General features: G+C 31.9%; 1 protein-coding gene across 4 annotated transcripts; it reads left to right on the forward strand.

Moving 5' to 3' along the window:
• Window positions 1-15441: 15441 nt before the first annotated feature.
• LOC105109185 (transcription factor bHLH137-like) lies at window positions 15442-18282 on the forward strand. Of its 4 annotated transcripts, none has more exons than XM_011003803.1 (8): window positions 15444-16103; window positions 16209-16391; window positions 16635-16700; window positions 16789-16857; window positions 16957-17040; window positions 17166-17358; window positions 17516-17633; window positions 17723-18282. In XM_011003803.1, exons 1-7 carry the CDS (start codon window positions 15702-15704, stop codon window positions 17596-17598), a joined length of 1080 nt encoding a protein of 359 aa, XP_011002105.1. In that variant the 5' UTR covers window positions 15444-15701; the 3' UTR covers window positions 17599-17633; window positions 17723-18282. The 4 variants fall into 4 exon arrangements, with proteins under 4 accessions (XP_011002107.1, XP_011002105.1, XP_011002104.1 ...); XM_011003802.1 differs by having other exon boundaries at window positions 15450-16103; window positions 17166-17357; window positions 17506-17633; XM_011003804.1 differs by having other exon boundaries at window positions 15453-16103; window positions 16221-16391; window positions 17166-17357; window positions 17506-17633.
• The last annotated feature ends 3335 nt before the right edge of the window (window positions 18283-21617 follow it).

Genomic DNA, 21617 nt, shown 5'->3' on the forward strand with positions numbered 1-21617 from the left:
TATAGATGACGATTTAGGAAGCTCATTACCTGGGCTTGGTATCAAACACGGGGAATTGCCTGGAATCACCAAGGCCCGTTAAAAAGCTAAACAAGGCTCATATTGCAGAAATTTTATATGACAAGGTATAAAACAGACATTTTTTTTTTTTTTGTTGAGGTTAAGGTTTGTGCATGGAATTCATAGTAAAAAACCAAACATGTTCTAGCTCGTAATCCTTAATCATAAAAAAAAACAAAGAAAACTAGTTTTTATAATTGAATTTTATGTATAATTGAATTGTTCTAACTTTAATCATAACTTTGACCACAAAAACAAATATGTTGTAGCTTGTAATTCTTGACTTTTTGAGAAGAATTATGAATGGGAAGAAATTGTGAAAATTGAAAGGAGCCTTCCCTGTGAGTCAGAAGTCTAATTGACCATCCATTTTTGTGTATATATATATATATATATATAGGCATTTTCTGCATTTTCCACGTGATTATTTTATATTACCTAACTCATATAAGGTATTTATAATTTTACCAGAAAATGGTACTGTTTGTAAATGAGGAAACAAATAACAGCAGTCGTGGGTGCATGAACTTCAGCGACCGCAACCTTAAAGCTGTTAAGCATGTGCCCCGTGGGGTATATACATGTGATGTTCCTCCGGGAAGGCAGAGAGGGCCATGCCCCCCTCCCCCCCTGTTTAATTCCCATTTCCTTTTCCTTTGTAATATTTACTTTTCACGGTATATATTATACCATAAAATTTCCTGGAAAAATGTCTATTAATTCTCCCCATGCTCCCATTTTAAAATTAATTTTTTTAATGTAGATATTTGAATTAACTTGATTAATCTCACAAATTCTAAAATTAATGACTATATAAATTTTAAGAGGCTTTAAAATTTATGAAATTTAAATTGATAATCTTTAAAGAAAAAATTTAGAATTTAACAAATTAAATTATATCCTTTAAAATTAAAAAATTAAATTTTTATCTTCTTCCACTGGGGTAAATTTAATATAAAGCAAACTTATAACTTGAAATTCGTCAAGATTTTGAGATACTTGCCAAGATTTTGAGATTCTTTGCTTTTTCAAGCATTATTTGATTTTTTAATTATATTTTTATAAGTTTAGTTTGAAAAAATATCAAATCAATATTTTTTTTTGAATTTTTTGATAATTTTGATGTACTATATTAAATAATTTTAATATATTTTTAAATAAAAAACATATTTAAAAAATATAACTCACCACAATATCAAAAATATACTTGATGTCTAAGACATTTAAAAAATGAAAACAACCATGGTAACTTTTGATAAATTTTATAGTGTCAAAATGAATAAAAAAAAAGAGAGAAGATAAAAAATGTATCATGTGAAAGATATTTTTGCTATTTTTTTATGAGTTCTAGATTTGATTTTTTATGTGTAACAAATACCTCCCTTTTAAAAATAAAATCAATAATTAACTAAGACTAACCATACGTAAATATAAAAATTCTCAGGAAAAGTTCAAGTGGTCATGTTTTATGTTTATATTTTAATTGTCATGAATTTAAGTTTTTTTTTTAAATTAATAGATGTTTCTATAGTTTTTAACTTCAAAGTTTACACGATTAGTTGAAATATATAATATTTATATTAATTAAAAAAAAGGTAAACGTAAAAAAACAGAGGAAAAGGAAACATTGTGTACGTGCTACATTAAAAAAATGACCGGGAAACTTGCTTCTGCTTTCAATGTTCCTGGGAAAACGCGTATGGCTGGCTGTTCTCCACATACTGTTGTCATGGATCATCTCGTACTGAGCTTCGCTATCTGCAGCATGGACCAAAGTCATTTTTGTTCGTTTGAATTTCGTTTTTTTACAGTTATCTGAGAGAAATTTCTCAATGAAAGAAACATTTAGCTTCTTTCAAGGAGAGTGTTGGTTGCATTTGTAGGCAATTTCGTGGACAATCCGTGCTTGAATTTGGAAACATCAAAATCTCTGGTGTGAATGCTTTGAAATTCCACAGTAACAGAGTAAGACTCGCAGATAGTATTACTGACCCTGATTGATGTATTTTGATGGCGATCGTTTTCCCCTCTGTGTAGCCATTAAATCAATTAATTGTCATTTTCGAGCTACAATTTTTTATTTTAAAAAATATATATCATGTTTAATTGAATTGTTGCGAAAGATGAACTCAGATTCGTCGACCTAATCTCACCTTTTGCTTTTCCAGCAGCAGCCCGATCTCGTTGAAGGCATAAATATATGTCCTAGATCTAAGTATTGAACTTTAAAATAGGAAGTTAGACAATTAATTAAGTACTGGTTAATTATTAGTTTGGATATAAAAATAGAAATAAAAAGGATATGTTTTTTTTTAAATATAGATATTCATTTAAAAACTCTCCTGGAAAAACGTTTATTTATGTTTTTTTGTTTTAATTAAAAATATTTATTATCTTTTATATTTATTGTTTTTGTCTTAAAACACTAATCAAAATAAAGGGTGTTTAGAAATATGGTAATGATTATTTTTTAAGTGTTTTTTTGTTGAAAATATATTAAAATAATATATTTTTTAAAAAAATTATTTTTAATATTAGCTATCAAAACAATAAAAAATATAATAAAAAAATAAAATTTAAATTTTTATAAAACACTATTTAAAATAGAATTCCAAAATCTAAGATGATATTGTTAATATATGAGAATGACCACATGTTCACCTTTTATGCTGTCTCTAGCAACAAGTAATTCTACGACTTTGCATACATTTGGTATTATTGTATTTTTAAAGTATAATCATTTTTAAATGTTTTTTTATCTAAAAATAATATTTTTTTAGTATTTTTTTTCTTTAATTAATTTTTTTTCTTTTTTGTGTTTGTCTTTTCTATTCTAAAGTACTAATAAAACATGTATAAAAAAAAATACCATATTTACCTCTTATATAGATATAAAGTTCTGAAAATTTTAATTTCAAAAACAAATACTAGAAATTAAACTCATGTATGCCAATGACCGGAAGGCCTGATTCATAATTAATGCAAGTTGAGAATGAAAAAGTTTTACAAAGAGCCGCAGGTCTTTAGCAGCATAATCTCTATATATTAAATGATTTCTATAACTTAATTGTATTTTAAAGTATAACTGTTTTTAAATATTTTTTAACTTTAAATATTATTTGATTAGTATTGTTTTTCTTTAAAACTAAAATTAATAGGTGCTGGAAATTACTTTGATTTTGAAATAAAGGAGGGCATGCCAGATCTTTAACCAAAAACATAGTTGTTTACTACGAGTTTTATTTTTTAAAATTAAAATAACAAATTTTTCTATAATTTATATAAAAAATTACATGTATGATCAAAGATGCTTGTCTTTTAAGTAATTCTATTTGAAAATCTTTTTTCTTTCATTAATTTTATTAAAATGATATGTGTATATTGTAATAGTTCGGCTCAACCTGCCATATATTATCTATTTTGGACTTTACTGATCTCATGATTTTATTTTTAGTGATACGAGCTCATTTATGAGCCTGACACTCTAGAATACATTTAACAAGTTGATAGCTAGCATTTTTAATAAGGTCAGCTACCACACGTCATCCGTTAGCATTTTTAATAAGGTCAGCTACCACACATCATTTGTCGATGTTGGATATTCAATCCACTCTCTTTAAGTAGCCTAATGACCCTGTTAGCACAATCAGACAGCTAGTGAGATTGGCTCTGATACCAAATGTCACAGCCCGACCCAACTTGACATATATTATCCGTTTTGTGTCTTACCACCCTCACAGTTTTGCTCATAGTGATGTAAGTTCATTTCTGAGCCTGACGCCCCAAAACACATATGATAAATTAAATAACACTCTTAATAAAACTAGCCACCACCCCCTTACCCACATATGTAATATATATATATATATATCTTATTCATTTTTTTCTTAGTTTTTTTTCTAAATTAATAATTATTCTTATAAGAAATATATATGCTCACACATATTGTATGAGTTTAAGAAATCATAATTAAAAATTAATTTTTTTATGTTAAAATATTTTTAGCATATTATATTACTTGTTAGAGATAAGAATAACAAAATGACTTAGGTTGGCCTTAGCATTAGGGATTATAACATTGGAATAATCATACATTAATTTTTTATTTAAGGTTGGCCTTAGCCAACCTTTCCTATTTATGTATGTGTGGCATAACACGATGGTAACAATAGGGATTATAACATTGGAATAATCATACATTAATTTTTTATTTAGAGATATACATGTTATACATTTTATAATATGTCATTTCAAGCTGAGGGTGGAGGATCAATCCTCCATCCTCAGCTTGAACCTAAAAGTAGTAAAGGATACAATGGAAAGTGGTTTGGCGAAGACATTAGCAAGTTGATCCCGAGAAAGGATAATACGAATTTCAATTTCTTTCCTCACAACCTGATCGCGGATAAAATGATAATCTGCCTCAATATGCTTAGTACGAGCATGAAAGATAGGATTTGCTGAGAGATAGGTCGCGTCATGATTATCACACCAAATAGTAGGAGTAGAGATGGAGGGAACCTGTAGATCTATTAATAAATATTAAAGCCAGATGACCTCAGCAGTACCATCTACTAAGGATTTATACTTAGCCTCAATAAAGGAGTGAGTAATTGTACGTTGCTTGCCGAATTTTCATGAAATCGGTGTCTCACCAAAGAAAACAAGATAGCCACCCGTAGACTTGTGATCATTAATATTACTAACCCAATCTTCATCTGTAAAACCATGTAGAGCAAAAGAGGCACCTCGAGTGATATGAAAACCATTGGATGTAGTTCCTTTGAGGTAGTGGAGAATGCGTTTAACCCAATGAGAATTTGTAGAAGCATGCATGAACTGACAGACTTTATTAACAACAAAGCAGATATCTGAGCAAGTGAAGGTAAGATATTAAAGAACACCCACGATTTGACAAAATCATGTGGGATCAGAGAATGAATAATCCAGCTGTATAGCAAGTTTAGAATGAGAGAATGTAGTATCAACAAGTTTGCAAGAAGTTATACCAGCCTGGGTGAGGATGTCAAGGATATATTTATGTCAGCACAATATCAGACCCATACCCATAGACTGAACTTTAACACCCAGAAAGTAGTGAACATTACCTAAGTCACAAAACTTGAATTCTGAATTTAGTGACTAGATTAAACAATGAAGCATGGAAAAGTTGTTTCCCGCAAGTAGAATATCATCAACATATATCAGGAGATAAAAGATATTAGTATCAGTACATAAGATAAACAAGGAGGTGTTAACCTTGGAGGCAAGGAAACCAATGGAGAGTAAAAATCTCATAGACGAGTGGACCATACTCTTGATGTCGGCAAGGAAACTAATGGAGAGTAAAAATCTCACAGACGAGTGGACCATACTCTTGATGCCTGTTTTAAACCATATAATAACTTGTACAATCTATACACATGACATGTTGCTTCATGTAGACCTTTTCAGTAAGAACACAATTAAGAAAAGCATTATTAATATCGTGTTGATGAATCTTTCAATTATGTGAAATCGCAATGGAAAAGACTAATATGACGGTGGCCCACTTAATAATTGGGATGAAAGTTTTAGAATAATCAATGCCTTCTTGTTGGATAAAGCCCCTAGCAACTAGACTAGCTTTATAACGTTCAATACTGTCATCAACACGATGTTTGATCTGATATACCCATCAGCTGCCAATAACATTCATCGAAGGATGAAAGGGCATTAGGAACCAAGTGTGATTGGAACGTAATGCCTTGATCTCATCACATATAACATCATGTCAATCAACATATTTATCAGCATCAGGTAAGGCAAGAGGTTTAGAGGAATGAGAGAGCAATACCCGGGTGGCAGTTATATCAGTTGCAATAGAGCCACTAGATTTATGGTTTTGGGTTGCCGCTGCCGCAGTCTAAGGACCATAGGGTGACGACTGAGCAACGATGGTGATATAGAAGATGATGGTGTCACAAAGGTGTCCTGCTGCAATAGATAAGCAAAAAGGTCAACCACTAGATTCGGACCAGGTAAAGAAGCCGGTGGAGAAGCTGCCACAAGTAAAGGACTGGTAACAACAATGAGGTTGGTAGCAGAGACAGAGTCTGCAGTAGTCCGGTGACTGGTAGAATAAGGGAAGCAGAGCAGGAACCAGAGGGTGTCATAGCACTAGCAGAGACATTTCGCTAGAGTGCAGAGAATACTGATCTACAACTTGTACATGCAATAAAATGGTGAGAAAAAGATGCATATAGTGATCGGCAAGGGAAAATTGGAGGTTGTGGTGTTTTGGTAGAAGGTGAATGCAGGGCAGAGGTAAAGGCAAGATGGGGTGGTGTGTCATGACCGGTGAACAATGAGGGGTGGGTTAGATGTATAAGGATGGTAGTAGGAGGTGGTGTGTGGTTTTGATCTAAGATCCATTCAATCTATTTAGAATTATCATACAAAAAAACATGTTCATGAAAACGGATATAACGAGAGATATACGTGTGATGAGATTTAATATCAAAACATTGATAACTAAGGTGAGAGGAACTGTAGCAAAAAAACAACATGAAGAAGATTGAAAATTCAATTTATGATTATTATATGGATGTAAAAAAGAAAAACAGAGACATCCAAAAGTATATAAAAAATGATAATTAGGAGACTATTGAAACAAATAATCAAACAAAGATTGATTTGTAAGAACAAGAGTAGGTATATGATTGATGAGATAAACTGAAGTGTGAAAAATATAATTCTAAAAATAAAATAGAGCTTTACATTGTCTTAGAAGAATAAGGTCAATTTCTATAATATGCCTATAAAGTCTTTCTATTGTTCCATTTTGTTCATGAACGTGAGGACATATTGTTCCATTTTCTAGTAACATTGTCGCAATGACTCTAGTTTTCATATTAATATATATTATCTCAATTATAAAAAAATTATTAACATTACAATACTAAATAGGTCCTTGAAAGAGGTAAGATGGTATTTTTAATATAGATTAAAAGAAAACTTATTAATGATTTGAAAATTCATTTTTTTGTTTCTAAATCAATTACTTTAGTGTTAGTTTATACTAAAATAAAAGAGATATTTGACAATAAAAATATCTTTGTAAATTTTATCAAGTTAATATAAAGAATCAAAGATAAAAGGAAAAAAAACTATTTTTTTTTTCAAAGTAAAACTACTTCTTCATATGAATTATATATATATATATATATATATATATATATGAATATGAATAAAGTAGTTGATTCTCTTACTAACTCTTCTAAATATTGAACTAGACTTATGTTATAAATAAATCAAACTCAACTCAATAACCAATGTTTAAATTGATTTATTAGAGCGTAGCAATTGATTCATTCACTTTAATGCACCTCTAATTTTAAATTCCTTCCCACTCCTCTCAAATATTGGATGTATACGATTAAACTGTACTTTAAATCCCAAGTATTAAGCAATGGGGGAGTCCTTTATGAACATCTAGCTAGTTTCAATTGTCAAAATTTGATATGTGTGCTCCTAGCTAGACGCGGTAAATTTATCATTCATAAGATTGTCTTTCGTTTGTTTACTACCACTATGTACTTTTAAATTCAATCGCCTTCATTAAACACTTGATCAATTCAAAGAGCAGCTAATAAGTTATGGGAAATAATGAAGATACCCCGAATCAATCATTAGCATAACTATGAGAACGAACGTTCTTAAGCCAGCACCTCTTTCAAGATGCAAGAGGCACCTCCACGCCAGGCCTCGATATACCTCCATTGGCAAGAATGGCAATTTGACATTACTGTTGTATTCAAACCATGTACAACACATACACTTGCATACGTATCTATGGTGTGTCTGGTTGTGAGCATGGATTTCAGGCACTGGAGATTGAACTGACAGTCGAGCGTATTTTAATTTCTTTCAACACGGTTCATTACTATCATTTTTAATTATTAAATAATATTTATATAATTTTATTTATTAAAAATAAAATAATACTTTCAATTTAACCTATATATACATTTTTTTATTTAATTTAAAACTAAACACTTATAATATACAAATCATTAAGAATTTTAATCTTCATCTTAATTATTTTAACACTAATATCTCCAAACGGTCCGAAGATATTGTGTAAAAATGGGGTCCAAAGCCGTCCATTTTAAAGATTTAAAGAATTACAAACAACGCGGTGCACGAACAATGACATGAAAATTCCAGTTCATTACCATGCAACATCACAATTTGTCTCTCCTAATTAAAATATTTGATAGCTAACTAGCAGAGCTGGTCGTCAGCTTCCTCTTTTCCCAAGTCAGGTTTACGTCCTTTGATTGTTTCTACAACTAGCTAGTGTCATTTTTAAGCAATGGCATCTTTTATCCATTTGGTTCTTACCCTTCAGTGATAGACGTGGAACATTTCTTCTCTCAAGAAACAGCGGCGGCATTTGAACTCACAATCTTATACGTGTTTTTCCTTTGTCGTTTTAAATTGAACACCACTTAATGTCTAATCAAGAGAATACAACACTGATTTTATGCAATCTTGATCTCGCAAAGAAGTTCTTATTAGCTTCAAAGATAGTTATCATCTCAAGATCCTCAAATCAAGACTGTTGTTGTTTTCTTTCTACTTTACTGATATGTAAAGCTCTCAGTGTCAAGTTGGCACTGACCGTTTATGTGGAGATAACGAGACCATGCATGCATGATCGAATTCTATCAAAGATAGCCTGCTAACCAAATCTCACCAGGATAAACTAATGAAGTGGTCCACGAAAAGTAAACAGTACTTGTTTGTACATGTGTATTGTAATCAAGTCTTTTTCACTACAAATTAACGGTTGAATGCAAATTGATCTACGTTCCTGTCATTTTCCCTTATGCTAGCTATTTCCTTAAATTTTCCAACTGTATTTTTCTTGGATATTTGTGCAACTTGTGGACAACAGATTTAATTAAGGATTCGAGGATTTGGAAGAACTAAAGCAATCCTATTTAGAGTAGCTCACTGAACATTAAGTGTTTGTTTTTGGATTACACCCTTGACAAGAGCGTCGTCCTTGCTATTCCCTGTTATTGCACGTCGGGATGGTTTTACTCCTTATGACTTCAGTTTCTTTTTCTATATATTTTGGATGAAGTGCTATAATTAAGTACTCTCTACAAACTTACCAGTGCACAGTGGTTGCGTATGCAATTGCCGCACTAGTTAGTGATTGTTTTGGTATTGATGTGTGTGTACGCACACGCACACACTAGTGTTCTTTAACAAAACATACTTGTCTGTCGTTAAAAAGAAAAAAAATATTAATGCAGGTAACTTGCGAGGCATCTAATTAGCTAGTTCTCCTAACGATCATTTGATGTCATCAAGTGTCGAGAATATTCAAGGAACTTTACAATAAAGAATAAGATATTGAATCATCTCCATGCACAACTTTTACTTTCCTTTTCTTTCAAAATACTGTTGTGTTTGTTCAAAAGATAAACTTTAAACCAACACCATATATGTAATGGGTAGAGTTCAGCTTTATACATGCATGCAGGATACGAATCGGTATATCTATTTATCTAATCAAAGACTTAATGCTTGTCTTGGGATGAATGGAGGAAACTAGCTAAAACCAAAGGCAGTGAACCTGATTTCCGAAATAGGGCCAAAAGAGAAACAACCCTAGCATCACGCGTATTGCCGTCTCGTCGCTTTCATAAGGTACTTACGGCCCACAAAAACCTTTATGATATGCTAAACGAACAATTCAAGATTTCTATGCCCCCACCAAACTGTACACAGATAAAGGTGGTTAGCTAGGCACTCCAATCTCTGATCCCTTTGATCTCTAGTTTCTTCGGACGTTTTGAGGACAGATCAAACAAGAACAATTTAAACGTGAGTTTAAATTCTGTATACAAGTATCAGGTCTTGATTACAATTAGCTAGGTCCTACTAAAATGAATTCAATTTGGCATACTTCAATGTCGGTATTCGGTATGTTGTAAATCTTTGCCCCAGATCGATGCCAGCATAAATTATCATATGCTTGATTTGTATGAGTTTCGGTGGGTCATGGTCGGTCCATGGTTTGAACTTAGAAGAGCAAGCAATTAATATTTGATAACCTTCTGCTCTACTACATTGTATATGTTTAATTACTCAATATTTCTCGATAATATTAAATGCAAGCCTTCATCAATTTATCTACGTAATGTTGACTCCAATAATATTCAAGTAGTCTGCAATGACCAAAAAAAGCCTGTGCAATATGATCGAGGCTCCCCCGATCTCATGCACTGAGATCATGATCAAGTAACTTCCTGGAAACTTATTGTATTTGGCGGTTCTTTGATATTTGCAATTCAAGAATATGAAGTAAATTAACACATATAGTGAGGGAAATTTCTCAAGTAATCATTGAAGCCTTAATTAAAGTAGCAAACACACACACACACAAGCTACAAATATATTTATTTGATACACATAAGAACTATAAATATTCTACAGTAACGGTATAAGCTCCTCAAATCCCAATTCCCCATTCCAGTTCTGGATTGACGATCCCAGGTCCATTTTTCACCTCCCATGAAAAACCCATTTCAATCTCAAATCTCCTTGTGAAAACAGTACAAATTAAATTTAATTTACCAACCACTACTGCTTTATACATCTTATCGATTCCACCATTGAAAATATTGACTAGGATATTTAAGAAGAGAAAGCCGATGGGTCCCACCCCCAAAGAGCTCCAGCTGGGAGCTTGAAATTATGGGAAAAACTGAGTGGTGGTTTTCACAGCACAGATTTGACAGAGAGCACCTGAAAGTGAAAATACAGAGCTTATATTGAGTACAGGTTATCAACTCTTGTAACAAACACCACAGGGACATGAGAGGGTAAGTAGCTAACTAGGCCCCTCTTCAACTCATAGACTCTAAATTACTTACATCTGTACATTGAGTACATGGTTCATGTTTAATTTCTCATGGTCGTCCTCCTTCTAGCTAGCTATGTATTCCGATCGATCGGAGGCCTAAGTGACAATTCTATGAATTCGCTGCTCTCTTTTTCTTTTTTTGTTTCACGTAGCTGTGGATGTTTAGATTAGGTCTAGAAATTAATTGTCAGATAAACCTTTAATACTACTAAAATTTATAATATTCAAACTAATAATCTCCAGAAAAACAAACCCAAAAAGCTACATCCCTCAAAATTTATGCTCTCCTTTACAGATTGGTGGAGTCTTTATGGAAAGACTTTTGACGATCTTCTTAGTTTCTCTTTTCCTGCTTGGTGGTAAAGATCGATCATTTAATTACTGCTACGTACCTACCCGCTTCTAGCTAGTCAAAAAAGTAAATCAATAATGCTGCCATTGTAATTTTGTACTTTTAACGGTTGTATATATAAATATACATGTACGTGCGTGAGTGCCTGGCACAATCTTTTTCTTTTTTTTTTTAATTATCCATTTTATGCTTAACGTGGAATAAGGTTGTCTCATCTCTGTGAAGCATTGAGGCCACTAGGGAATATGTAAGGTAAAACACATAGGTATGGGTATACAATGACTAATTTTGAGAATTAAAGATCAATATTATACTAGGATGTTCAAAGAAAAACACAGTTTTTATTAGATATATATTTTAAAATATTAATTAGTTTTTCTTCGTGAGAGTTAAGACAAAATATTATGATATATATATATATATATATATATATATATATATATATTACTGATCATTTAATATTTTTTTTATAACTTGCTAGCTTTTGTATTTGGTTTATGATTGTAAATTAATTATGTGATCTAAGAATTAAATTATTAAGCTAATTATTGTTATAATTGCTAAAATGTGATAATATTTATTTTTCTCTTTCAAAATTTAATTACCGATTGTTATCTCCGTTTTAACTCAACAATTTATGACAAACAAGAAATTGTTGAAGTTACAAATCGTAACACTATCTGTAGTTTTCCGTAACGTTCAAATGTTCGTGAAGTGAGAGTATAACTATTCGATCGAACAAAAACATTTAAATTAGAAATTATATATAATTAATTGGAGCTCTATCTAATTACATGTTTGATTTTTTACAAAATAAATAAATGGAAATCTACTTTTCAAGAAAATTACAAATTCAACCTCACAATCATTTCGATCGAACCCCCATATATCGGTCAATCCCCACCATCCAAAATGTATACATCATTAATTGATTTTTTTTCTTTATTATTTTTCCCAATATTTTCTTGTTAATTAGATACATTTCATGCACACAAACCTGTTCTGAATAGGTTTGATAAGAAAGGGTTGAGCGGATGGGATGCCCCATAGTATTATTATATTTACTGTAGGTTCAGAAGGAAATGAGAATCATAAGCAATTCTTTCTTTCTCTAGTTTTATATTCTTAGCTAGGAGCATTTTGAAGTATATGTATATTACATCCTTGAAATTTTAGAAATAGACGGGATATATAATTAAGTAGGACTATTCCCTTAACTTTTTGAAATCAGCTTAATTTGAAAGCAATATTTAAAAGAATTTATCATTTAAAAATATATTTAATTATTTTAAATTGATATGCAAGTTGATTCCATTATATATTTATTGTTAAATAAAAAAAATTACTTTCCTATTTAATCTGATGCATGTATATATGCCTTTAGCATTCATATAAACTTGAAAAAACTATTTTTCTTGTTTTTCAATTTTTCTTGTTAAGGACAGAGAGTCGCCAGAACATATATAAATAAAGTCAAAATAAATAAAAGAGAAACAATCATACATAAAAGAAATACATAAATGTTTTTTGAAACTATTTATTATTTTTTAATATATAGATAATAAAATTATCAAGATTTTAATAAGAGGTCAAATAATTAATTTAATAAAAAAACTTAACTTTTTAAATAATATCTTAAAATATAATTTATATTATTTTTTAATATTTTTAGCTAAAAAAAAGTCATGCTCACCATTTTGCCTGGCAGCATGTAAATTCTTCATCTCGATTAATCAGATGTAGAAAACTGGTCAATGATGTTCAAGTGAAATAGAGAGACATAAAGGTGTACATATCCGATAACTCCGTTATTTGTTTTACCCGTACCTGAGCAAAGGAAGCGAAGATTACGATGGAGAACAGTTGTGTTTTTTTTTTGTTTGTTTTCATCACAGGTCACAAGCTTCTACCTGCAAGGTGCAATGAACTTATGAGCCAGAGGAGGGAGCGATAGCAAAACATTCCACCCAGCATGAGACACATAGGCTGCACATTATATAGATTATTGTACTACGAAGAAAACTTCGAGCATAAATGCCCTGTGGGTGTATCGTTTTTCGTGCAGCAAAAAACAATATTTTCGGGAATCATGACCCGTAGAACTTGGGTAAATTTTGCATGGTGCATGAACAATCCCGATGTGGCTCTGAGTTAGCTAGGCTTTGTTGATCTTATTTGAGTATGACTTTATTAGGTTGTGTTTTACTCGTATACACAGACAGAAGCAAGAAACATGTTTAGTTATGGAAATATAAAATAAATTTATTTTTGATATGGTTTTTGAGTGAATTTATATATTTTTAAACCAGAAAATACATGAAATATGTCTTGTGAATTTTAACATAATTAAGCACGTACAATCTAATTAAAATAAATGAACAAGTTGATCAACTTTTATAGATGAGGTCGTTGTTCTTGCTTCCTTTTCTTCTATACTTTCACATGCTTGTGGATTTGAGTTCAATACCAGCTAATCACATAGCTGAATTTATGATTTCAGAAGAAATCTTTTGTTTAGATCGATAAGCTTTGCGTAGTCTTGGCAATTTATGTTTTTAGGACAGCACCATAAATGACCCACCATTTCTTCGTTTTTTTTTGCCACAGGTAAGCGTTCATTTTCAATTTCTTCTTTATTAGCTGTCAAACAAGCAGAAAATTCCGTCTAAAACTGAAACTTGCTTAAATTAATGAGATTCACGACAAAGAATAAAGAGAAAAAAAAGATTTATAAAAAGGGAAAACAAACAACTGGCCTTGTTTTGTTTCCATCATTTTCTATGCGAACATTGTATAACCATATCAGATACAAAAATAGAGTCTAGAGATATGAATTCCATTACTGAACCCGATTGGATACAGTTAATTAACCTACCTTTCGAGGTTCTTGCTTTTCCTGGATTTAATTATATATCCAAATCTCTTTCTACAGGACTAGATTCAGCTTGGAATTTGATTTTTGTTTGCCTAAAATGCTGAATTTTAATTTATTAATAATGCAACCCCGCGGTTAAAGAACCGACGGACTTCAAGAAGAATACATGGCTTAAAAGTGAGTTCCATAAAGAAGGGGAGTTAATTAAGAAGAAGAAGGTAACCTTCTAATTTCTCAAAATCTGTTCCAATTATTTTTTGACTTTTTACAGTCACTTGGATTCTTTCAATTTCTGTTTATTAATTGATTTTTTTTTTAATTTTTTATGAGAGTGGTAACCAAATGTTTTTCTTTTCGTGGTATGAAAGTTAGCTTATCATACCTTAATTTGAGAATCTTTTTTCTTTTATTTCTCAATCAAGTAATTCTACCTTAATTATGCGTTAATTAAATATTCTTTTGTCGTGTAAAATTGTGATTTTTTATTGAAATAAATGAGAGACAAGCAAGTGGACTACACAGTTCAAAGACAATATGGAATATAATGTATCTAAGACTTAAAAAATAATTTATGTTTTGGGTACAAGGTACTAATTAGCTTGCTTGCATTTATTATTATTTCCTTATCATTGGAGATTTTAATCTAAAATAAAAAAATAATATTCACAATCCTAAGAATCTCTGTTTTTTTTTTTTGGAATCTATTACAGAAATTTAGTCCAAATAAACTTTCTTTCACAGTAGTAAAACGTATAGGAGTAATTTCGCGGCGTGTCGTGATTCAAATCACGACAGAGTAAATTAGTGGGATTCAGAATTGTGAGAAACTGAATGCTATTTTAAAAAAAAAATTATGCTGTTCATACTTTTAAATTATTATGTTAATTTTTTTTAATAAAAAATCCAAATAAAAAGGCTGCCAAAGCTACTGTTTAATCACCATCATTACACGGCAGAAGCATAGGTACTTAAGTTATCTGAAAACTTCTGACTCATCTATGACGCCTCCTAAAAGGCAATCTTAAGAGAGGGAAAAAGAAGAAGAGGCAAGAATCTAAAACAAATGGGGTGATTGTTCACTTGTAAGAGAAGACAAGGCTATTAATTTCATTTTGTCTTTAATGAAAATTCTATTCCTTTTTTTTTTCAATTTTATTTATTATTGGTGGAAACTGGAAGAGTGCTATTCATTTTTATTTTTGCTTTGATGAAGGTGAGAGGGGGAGGGGGGTGGGGATTGATAGGATAAGACTAGTCAAATGAACAAAAGCATTGCATGGATTTATGCGTAGTTTTGTGGTTTTCTCTCTCTCTCATTCCTGATCTGCATATAAGCTCGGGGACCTCACTCGAATTTTGATCACAGAGAATCACTTTTTCCTTGCGGCCTTCTAGGTTTCATCATCGCAACCTTCTTTAGCTTCTCCCTTCAATCACTTTCCTTGAAAACTTGCTAACCTTCAATTCCAAAGCTTCTTTCTCTCTCTCAAATGGCGGCCTTTCCATATCAACATCAGCCGTTGTTTCTTGACTCAGCTTTCTTGCCAAGCATAGCCACACCCACTAAGAACATGAACAACAACATGTATGGTTCTTTTGAGGAAGCTGGAAACATGATCAATACCAACGGTTTCTCCCAAATTTACTATCCTGAAACTTTTCATGAAACACCTAGTCGTGATGTTAGATTTCATCAAAGGAGCCATCCTGATGATCATAGCTATAAGGTGTCTCTTAGTGATAATGAGACTTCTTGGACTAAAAAACAGAGCACAAACCCCTCAACCGCGGTGGATAAGCTTGTAACTGGTGAGCACGTTACTCAAGAGGTAACTCCCATGGCCAGGAAGAGGGCAAGTGCTAATGGGTTCTTGAATTCTGCTCAATCAAAGGTAGACCACAATCAACAAAGTTCATTTACAATAGCACTACAAATTCTGTTCTAAGTGTGTGCTTGAGATTCTGTACACACATATGATTCCTTACCAGCTTAATAGTTTTTGTTACAGGATGCTAGAAAAGTGAAAAGCAAGAGACAAAATAAATGCAGTGGTGACATGAAACACGAAGAGAAGAAGCCAAAAGTTGAGAAGAAAGTTCTTGGAGAGCCTCCAGCAGGCTACATTCATGTAAGAGCAAGGAGGGGCCAGGCAACAGACAGCCACAGCCTTGCTGAGAGGGTACTAATACTATGCTCCACTACAAAGCTCAATACACACACTAATTTCTTTTAGGACTGTAATTTCCCATTTCACCCTCACAAAAAAAAAAATCAGATTAACTAAACCTGTATTTATCATCCTCTCCTACTCCTCCTCCTCCACCACTACCACCACATCTTCATGCCCAAATTCCTAAATCCTGCACGGTATCGCCAATTCATGTCTCATTATAAGTAATAGTTTTCTGTTAATGGGTTTTAGGTAAGAAGAGAGAAAATCAGTGAGAGAATGAAGATACTACAGCTTCTTGTTCCGGGCTGTGACAAGGTAAAAATGCAGTTCCTTGTCTTAATTTTGTCTTTCTAAATAAAGCACGTATATATCTGACAGCTTCATGTGGCGTGTTTAATTTTAGATTACTGGGAAGGCCCTTGTGCTGGACGAGATTATTAATTATGTTCAGTCCCTGCAAAATCAAGTGGAGGTAAGTAATAACACTTAATTCAAGGATAATTACCCTCTTTTGTTCGTGTAATAGAAATGCATGAATACTAAATCAATGGTGATTTTGCAATTTTCACAGGTCCTATCCATGAAGCTTGCCTCTGTTAATCCCCCGCTCTATGATTTTGGAATGGACCGTGATGCATTCATGGTTAGACCAGAGGTAATAAATTAAGGGCTAGAAAAAGAATTTAGTTTGGTCGGTTATTATTTGGTTCAAGATTTAACCACAATGTTTATGATCAAATTAAGCTGATGAGGATCTCTGTCACTGACATGAAAATGTAGAGTTTAAGTAGCATGTCTCCACCACTGCCATCGCTGCGACGCAACAGTCCTATCCAGCCCACAGCTTTTGCCGACACCGCCTCCGCCACCACCGCCACCTTTGCTACAGAAGAAAATAACTATCCTCTTATTGATAATTCTGCTACGCTTTTTCTTCAAGGAATGAAGCCTAGTGACTTCACTACTCATCAGGTATCCATTTATTTTTAAGCCCATTTTAGACCATTCTCCTGTGTAGTAGCTACACTTGAGAGAGATCAGATTAGATATTTACTAAGAATATACTCATATGAGGCAAGGAACACCATCTTACTAACATTGACCAGCACATCATTTTCAGGATAGTGGTTACCTAATGGGGGATGTGGATGAGCAAAGACAAAAATTTCCTAATCCATCTGGGCTCACCAACAACTTGTGTTCTTTCCATTAAAATAAATACACTAAGCGCTGCCCTACAAACATCTGGTAAGCCCTCATGTCCTGTCTCATGTAGTATTTATTTTTTTATCCTTAAGACTTTTGATCTTACTAATATTATGGGTCTATCTTTCCAGCTTGCAAGGAGATGTCAAGGGCAACAGAAAATAACAAGGGGAAATTAAGAAACAGGGAGACATGAAATATTCAAAACAAAGCTGCTGCATTCAATCTAGCATAAGTTCCAGTGGAAGTTCGAAGCTTGTTTCTTCACTTATTAAAAGCTCTGGTTACAAGTCCAATAGAATGAAAGTGGCATCTTAAACCATGAATAAAGGGCAGCAACATCAATGGATGAAGAACGCAGAGGACATACAGGACCGACCAAATAAGACCAGATCTTTTTGTAGATCCCTTGTTCCTGTCCATCTTGACCCCTCAATGTCTTGCACGCCAAAATTCCACAGCCCCCCTTGTGGTGGTTATGCCCTATAGCTAGCTAGGCTTTTTTTTTTTCCTTGTAGAGCATAAAAATAGTAGTTGTAATTCTCCAGTCATTCTGTTATTACAGTTATTTTTACTTTTGCTTCCCTCTTTTTGGGAAAGAGGGAGGGTGAAAGAGATGAGGTAAAACGCTAGATTGAAGACGTTGTTACTGTAATTGACACAGACTAGCTATGCATTTATTGTTGGTATCGTTGGCTTTAATTTCTGTTCTTGGAATCTTCTCTGTTTTGGCATCTTACGAGCTTGAGCTTTTTGAGTTGAATTCCTCCTTTCCCTGAGCCCCTTGCCCTTTCCCTTACCCATACTTTCTTTTTATTATTATTATATCGGTTAAGTTAATTTTATAAATTTTAAAATTAATAATCGTGATCGTGATAAAACTTAAACTTACATTTATTAAAAACTCAAACTCTAAATTTTACCAATTAAATTACTCCTACACCCTTCATGGTTGTAACGGTTGTGGACAAGCCACCAAACCATGCTATGGCCTTCTATTTCCTTAAAAGCTATGCCTATGCAACTTCTTTGCTACTGTTTGTTCTCTCTTACAAGCTACATCTTAGTACATGAGTGGTGTTTCCTGATCACAGTCATGAAAAAGGAAGCAGCCAAAAAAGCAAGATCATGTAGAGGAAAAGAAAAGATTCTACACAGATATCATTGAAAATAACCAAGGCATTGATTTCTAGCTATTATCTAGCATGGATGGTGTCCACAAGCGGACATGCATTTGTTCTCAAAGGCATTCTGGGTTCCTTTCACTACTATTTTATACTTAAAAATGGGCAAATTCATTGGGCGATGAAACGAGTGCATTAATTTTGATTACAAGACGCTGATTTATTGGCTAAGAAAGCTTGTTTTATCTATTATTTTTCTACGTTTAAATATTACAAATAATATTAACCTTATTTCAATACTTTAGATCAATATGGAAGACATAACCTTAAAATCATCAAAAAAAAATTTTAATTTCAATTGCACCTACGCTAACTCCAAAAATACTATTTAAAAAAAAAACAAGAAAAAAAAACATACAGTTAAAGGAGTTTTAATCCAGTACCTTATAATCCCATTGACACTTTAATAATTTTGGAGATGTATACAATTAATGAAAAAGTTTCCCGTGTAGGGCAGGTATGCCACAATAAAGAGACCACAAAACGCAAGCATGCCTTCAGCCAAAAAAAATAATAATTACAAGGATAATAAATGTGAATATCGCCCACCTAAGTTATTTCTTTATTTTAAATATTATTTTTCTTTATCCTTTTAAAGTCCAATAAGGTGCAAATCCTGCCGTAGCCTAATGTTATTTCTTTGTGCACTCAACTACTAATGATGGAAGACAAGAGATTATTTCTAACTTTAATTAACCTCAAATTAATTAAGACTAGTGCTCAAAATATTAAACATATAGAATTCCTTTGGTATTGTAATAAAGTTGCTTTTTAAAATGTTTTTCAATTAAAAATATATCTCAATAATAATTTTATATTTTTAAAATTTATTTTTGTTATCAATATATCAAAACAATAAAAAAACACACAAACAATTAAAATGAAATTTTTTTTCGCCAAATCATTTTCTAACCATGAAAACAAATTGAGCCATGGAATCCAGTTTAAAAACCGACTATAATTTCATTTATTTTTGTAATTCCATTTATTTTTGTGATCAAAAAGTGTTTTTATAAAAAAATTATTTTAAATTAATTTTTTTATATTTTTAGATTATTTTGATGACTTATATGAAAAATAAATTTAAAAAAAAATATTATTTTAATATATTTTAAAATAAAAAATATTTTTAAAAGTAAATTCTATCACGATGACAAGCTGGCTAAGTATCATTATCCAATCAAATAAAATTTTGATTTGATTTTTTTTTTTTAGTTTTTTGGACTACCTTAATGATTGCTATATAACCTCATTAGCACACACGGGCAATAAAAGGCTAATTGCATCATTAAGAAAACAAAAGGCTATTTACGTTGTATGATCGGTTTAATGATTATTGGATTATATAGTCAAATGATTAACCTAAAAAGTAGATCCAGAAAACACAAAAAGCAGTCAGCATCTAAAGATAGTGCTTGCTCCCATTCGTCAACCAGTTAGGCTAAAGTCATTCCGCTGATGGAGTATATACATTTTGACAGCAAAAAAGTTGTTTTCATAACATAATTAACAGTCCTATAACTTCTCATGATTGAGCATGCATTTTCTCTATTTATTCACAGCTAGCTGTAGACGCAGACAATCCATGTGGTTTTTGTGTTCCATCTGTTCTTACAGACCCTCGTATTGGATCGCCTGCATAACTGGCTCGTATAAATGGTTCAGGAAGGTAAATCCATTATCTTTATTGTGATAACTTTATCATAACATTATCTAATCCAAGTGGGACGTGAGGCCACCACAAGCGTGCACAGACAACAGTCAAGAAGAGGGTTAATCCTTGTCTCTTACTGGTGATAAAAATGGTACATCAGATAAGAGGAAACTATGCAAGGTGTCCTGGTCTCAAGTAATAAAGGAAAAGGAGGAGGCCTAGCAGCTAGGAGTGGGATCTAGCTTTGGATGGCAATAATAGAGAGTTCTGCTCTTTAAATGGCTAATAGGGGATCAGACTAATGGAGATTGGAAGGAGATTGTTACAAAAATACATCATATTACTTTCGAAAATGATCTTTCAAATTATTTCTGAACTAGCTTTCCTAGCTTCCTAGTGTGGCATCGAATCAATAAAGTAATAACAAGTACAAATGGTGTTCAAGAGGTCTTGAAGGGAGGAATCATCTGGTTCGGAATTAGGTAACGGGAGAACTATTACGACATGTGAAGTGACTGTAGAACTATGAAGGAGACATTTTCATGAATCTATGCTATTACTACAAGAATTTTTAGATTTACTAATAAAATCATTATTTATAATTTTAGTTTGTTGAAATTATCTTTACTAAAGACTCATAGATAAAAATATTTCATTGGGAAGATTTTCACGGACAAAAAAGACATGCAAAACAAAATTTATCCGCTTTATTTAGTTTATATTTTTCTTAGAAAATTTAACATATAACTGATAAAAACATTGTGTGTAATTCCATTCATGATTAAACAATGGCGGTGGAATTTGCAATAATTTCTTTTTAAATTTCTAAAATACATCGTCAAACTTTATCCGTCGATAAGATTGTCATTAATTATTTAAATATATATATATAATATATTAAAAAAAGTAGAAAATAATTAAACTAAATCAATACTTAATAATAATACTCAAAACCGAGTTGCTTGGAAAAAAAAAAACAAAGAAAATTAACCCAAATAAATTTGAAACAAATAAATAAATCAACTAAAAAAATTTTCACCTAACCTAGAAAACCTATTCTAGAACCCATAATATAGCAACAAATAAATTTATTTAATTGAAATTGAATGAAAAAATTACCTAATAATAATTAAAATCAATCCTATATATTTAATTGAAAAAAAATAATCCAACAAAAATTCAAACAAT

This window comes from Populus euphratica, unplaced genomic scaffold, assembly GCF_000495115.2.
Source record: "Populus euphratica unplaced genomic scaffold, PopEup_1.0 scaffold341.1, whole genome shotgun sequence".
Lineage (NCBI taxonomy): Eukaryota > Viridiplantae > Streptophyta > Magnoliopsida > Malpighiales > Salicaceae > Populus > Populus euphratica.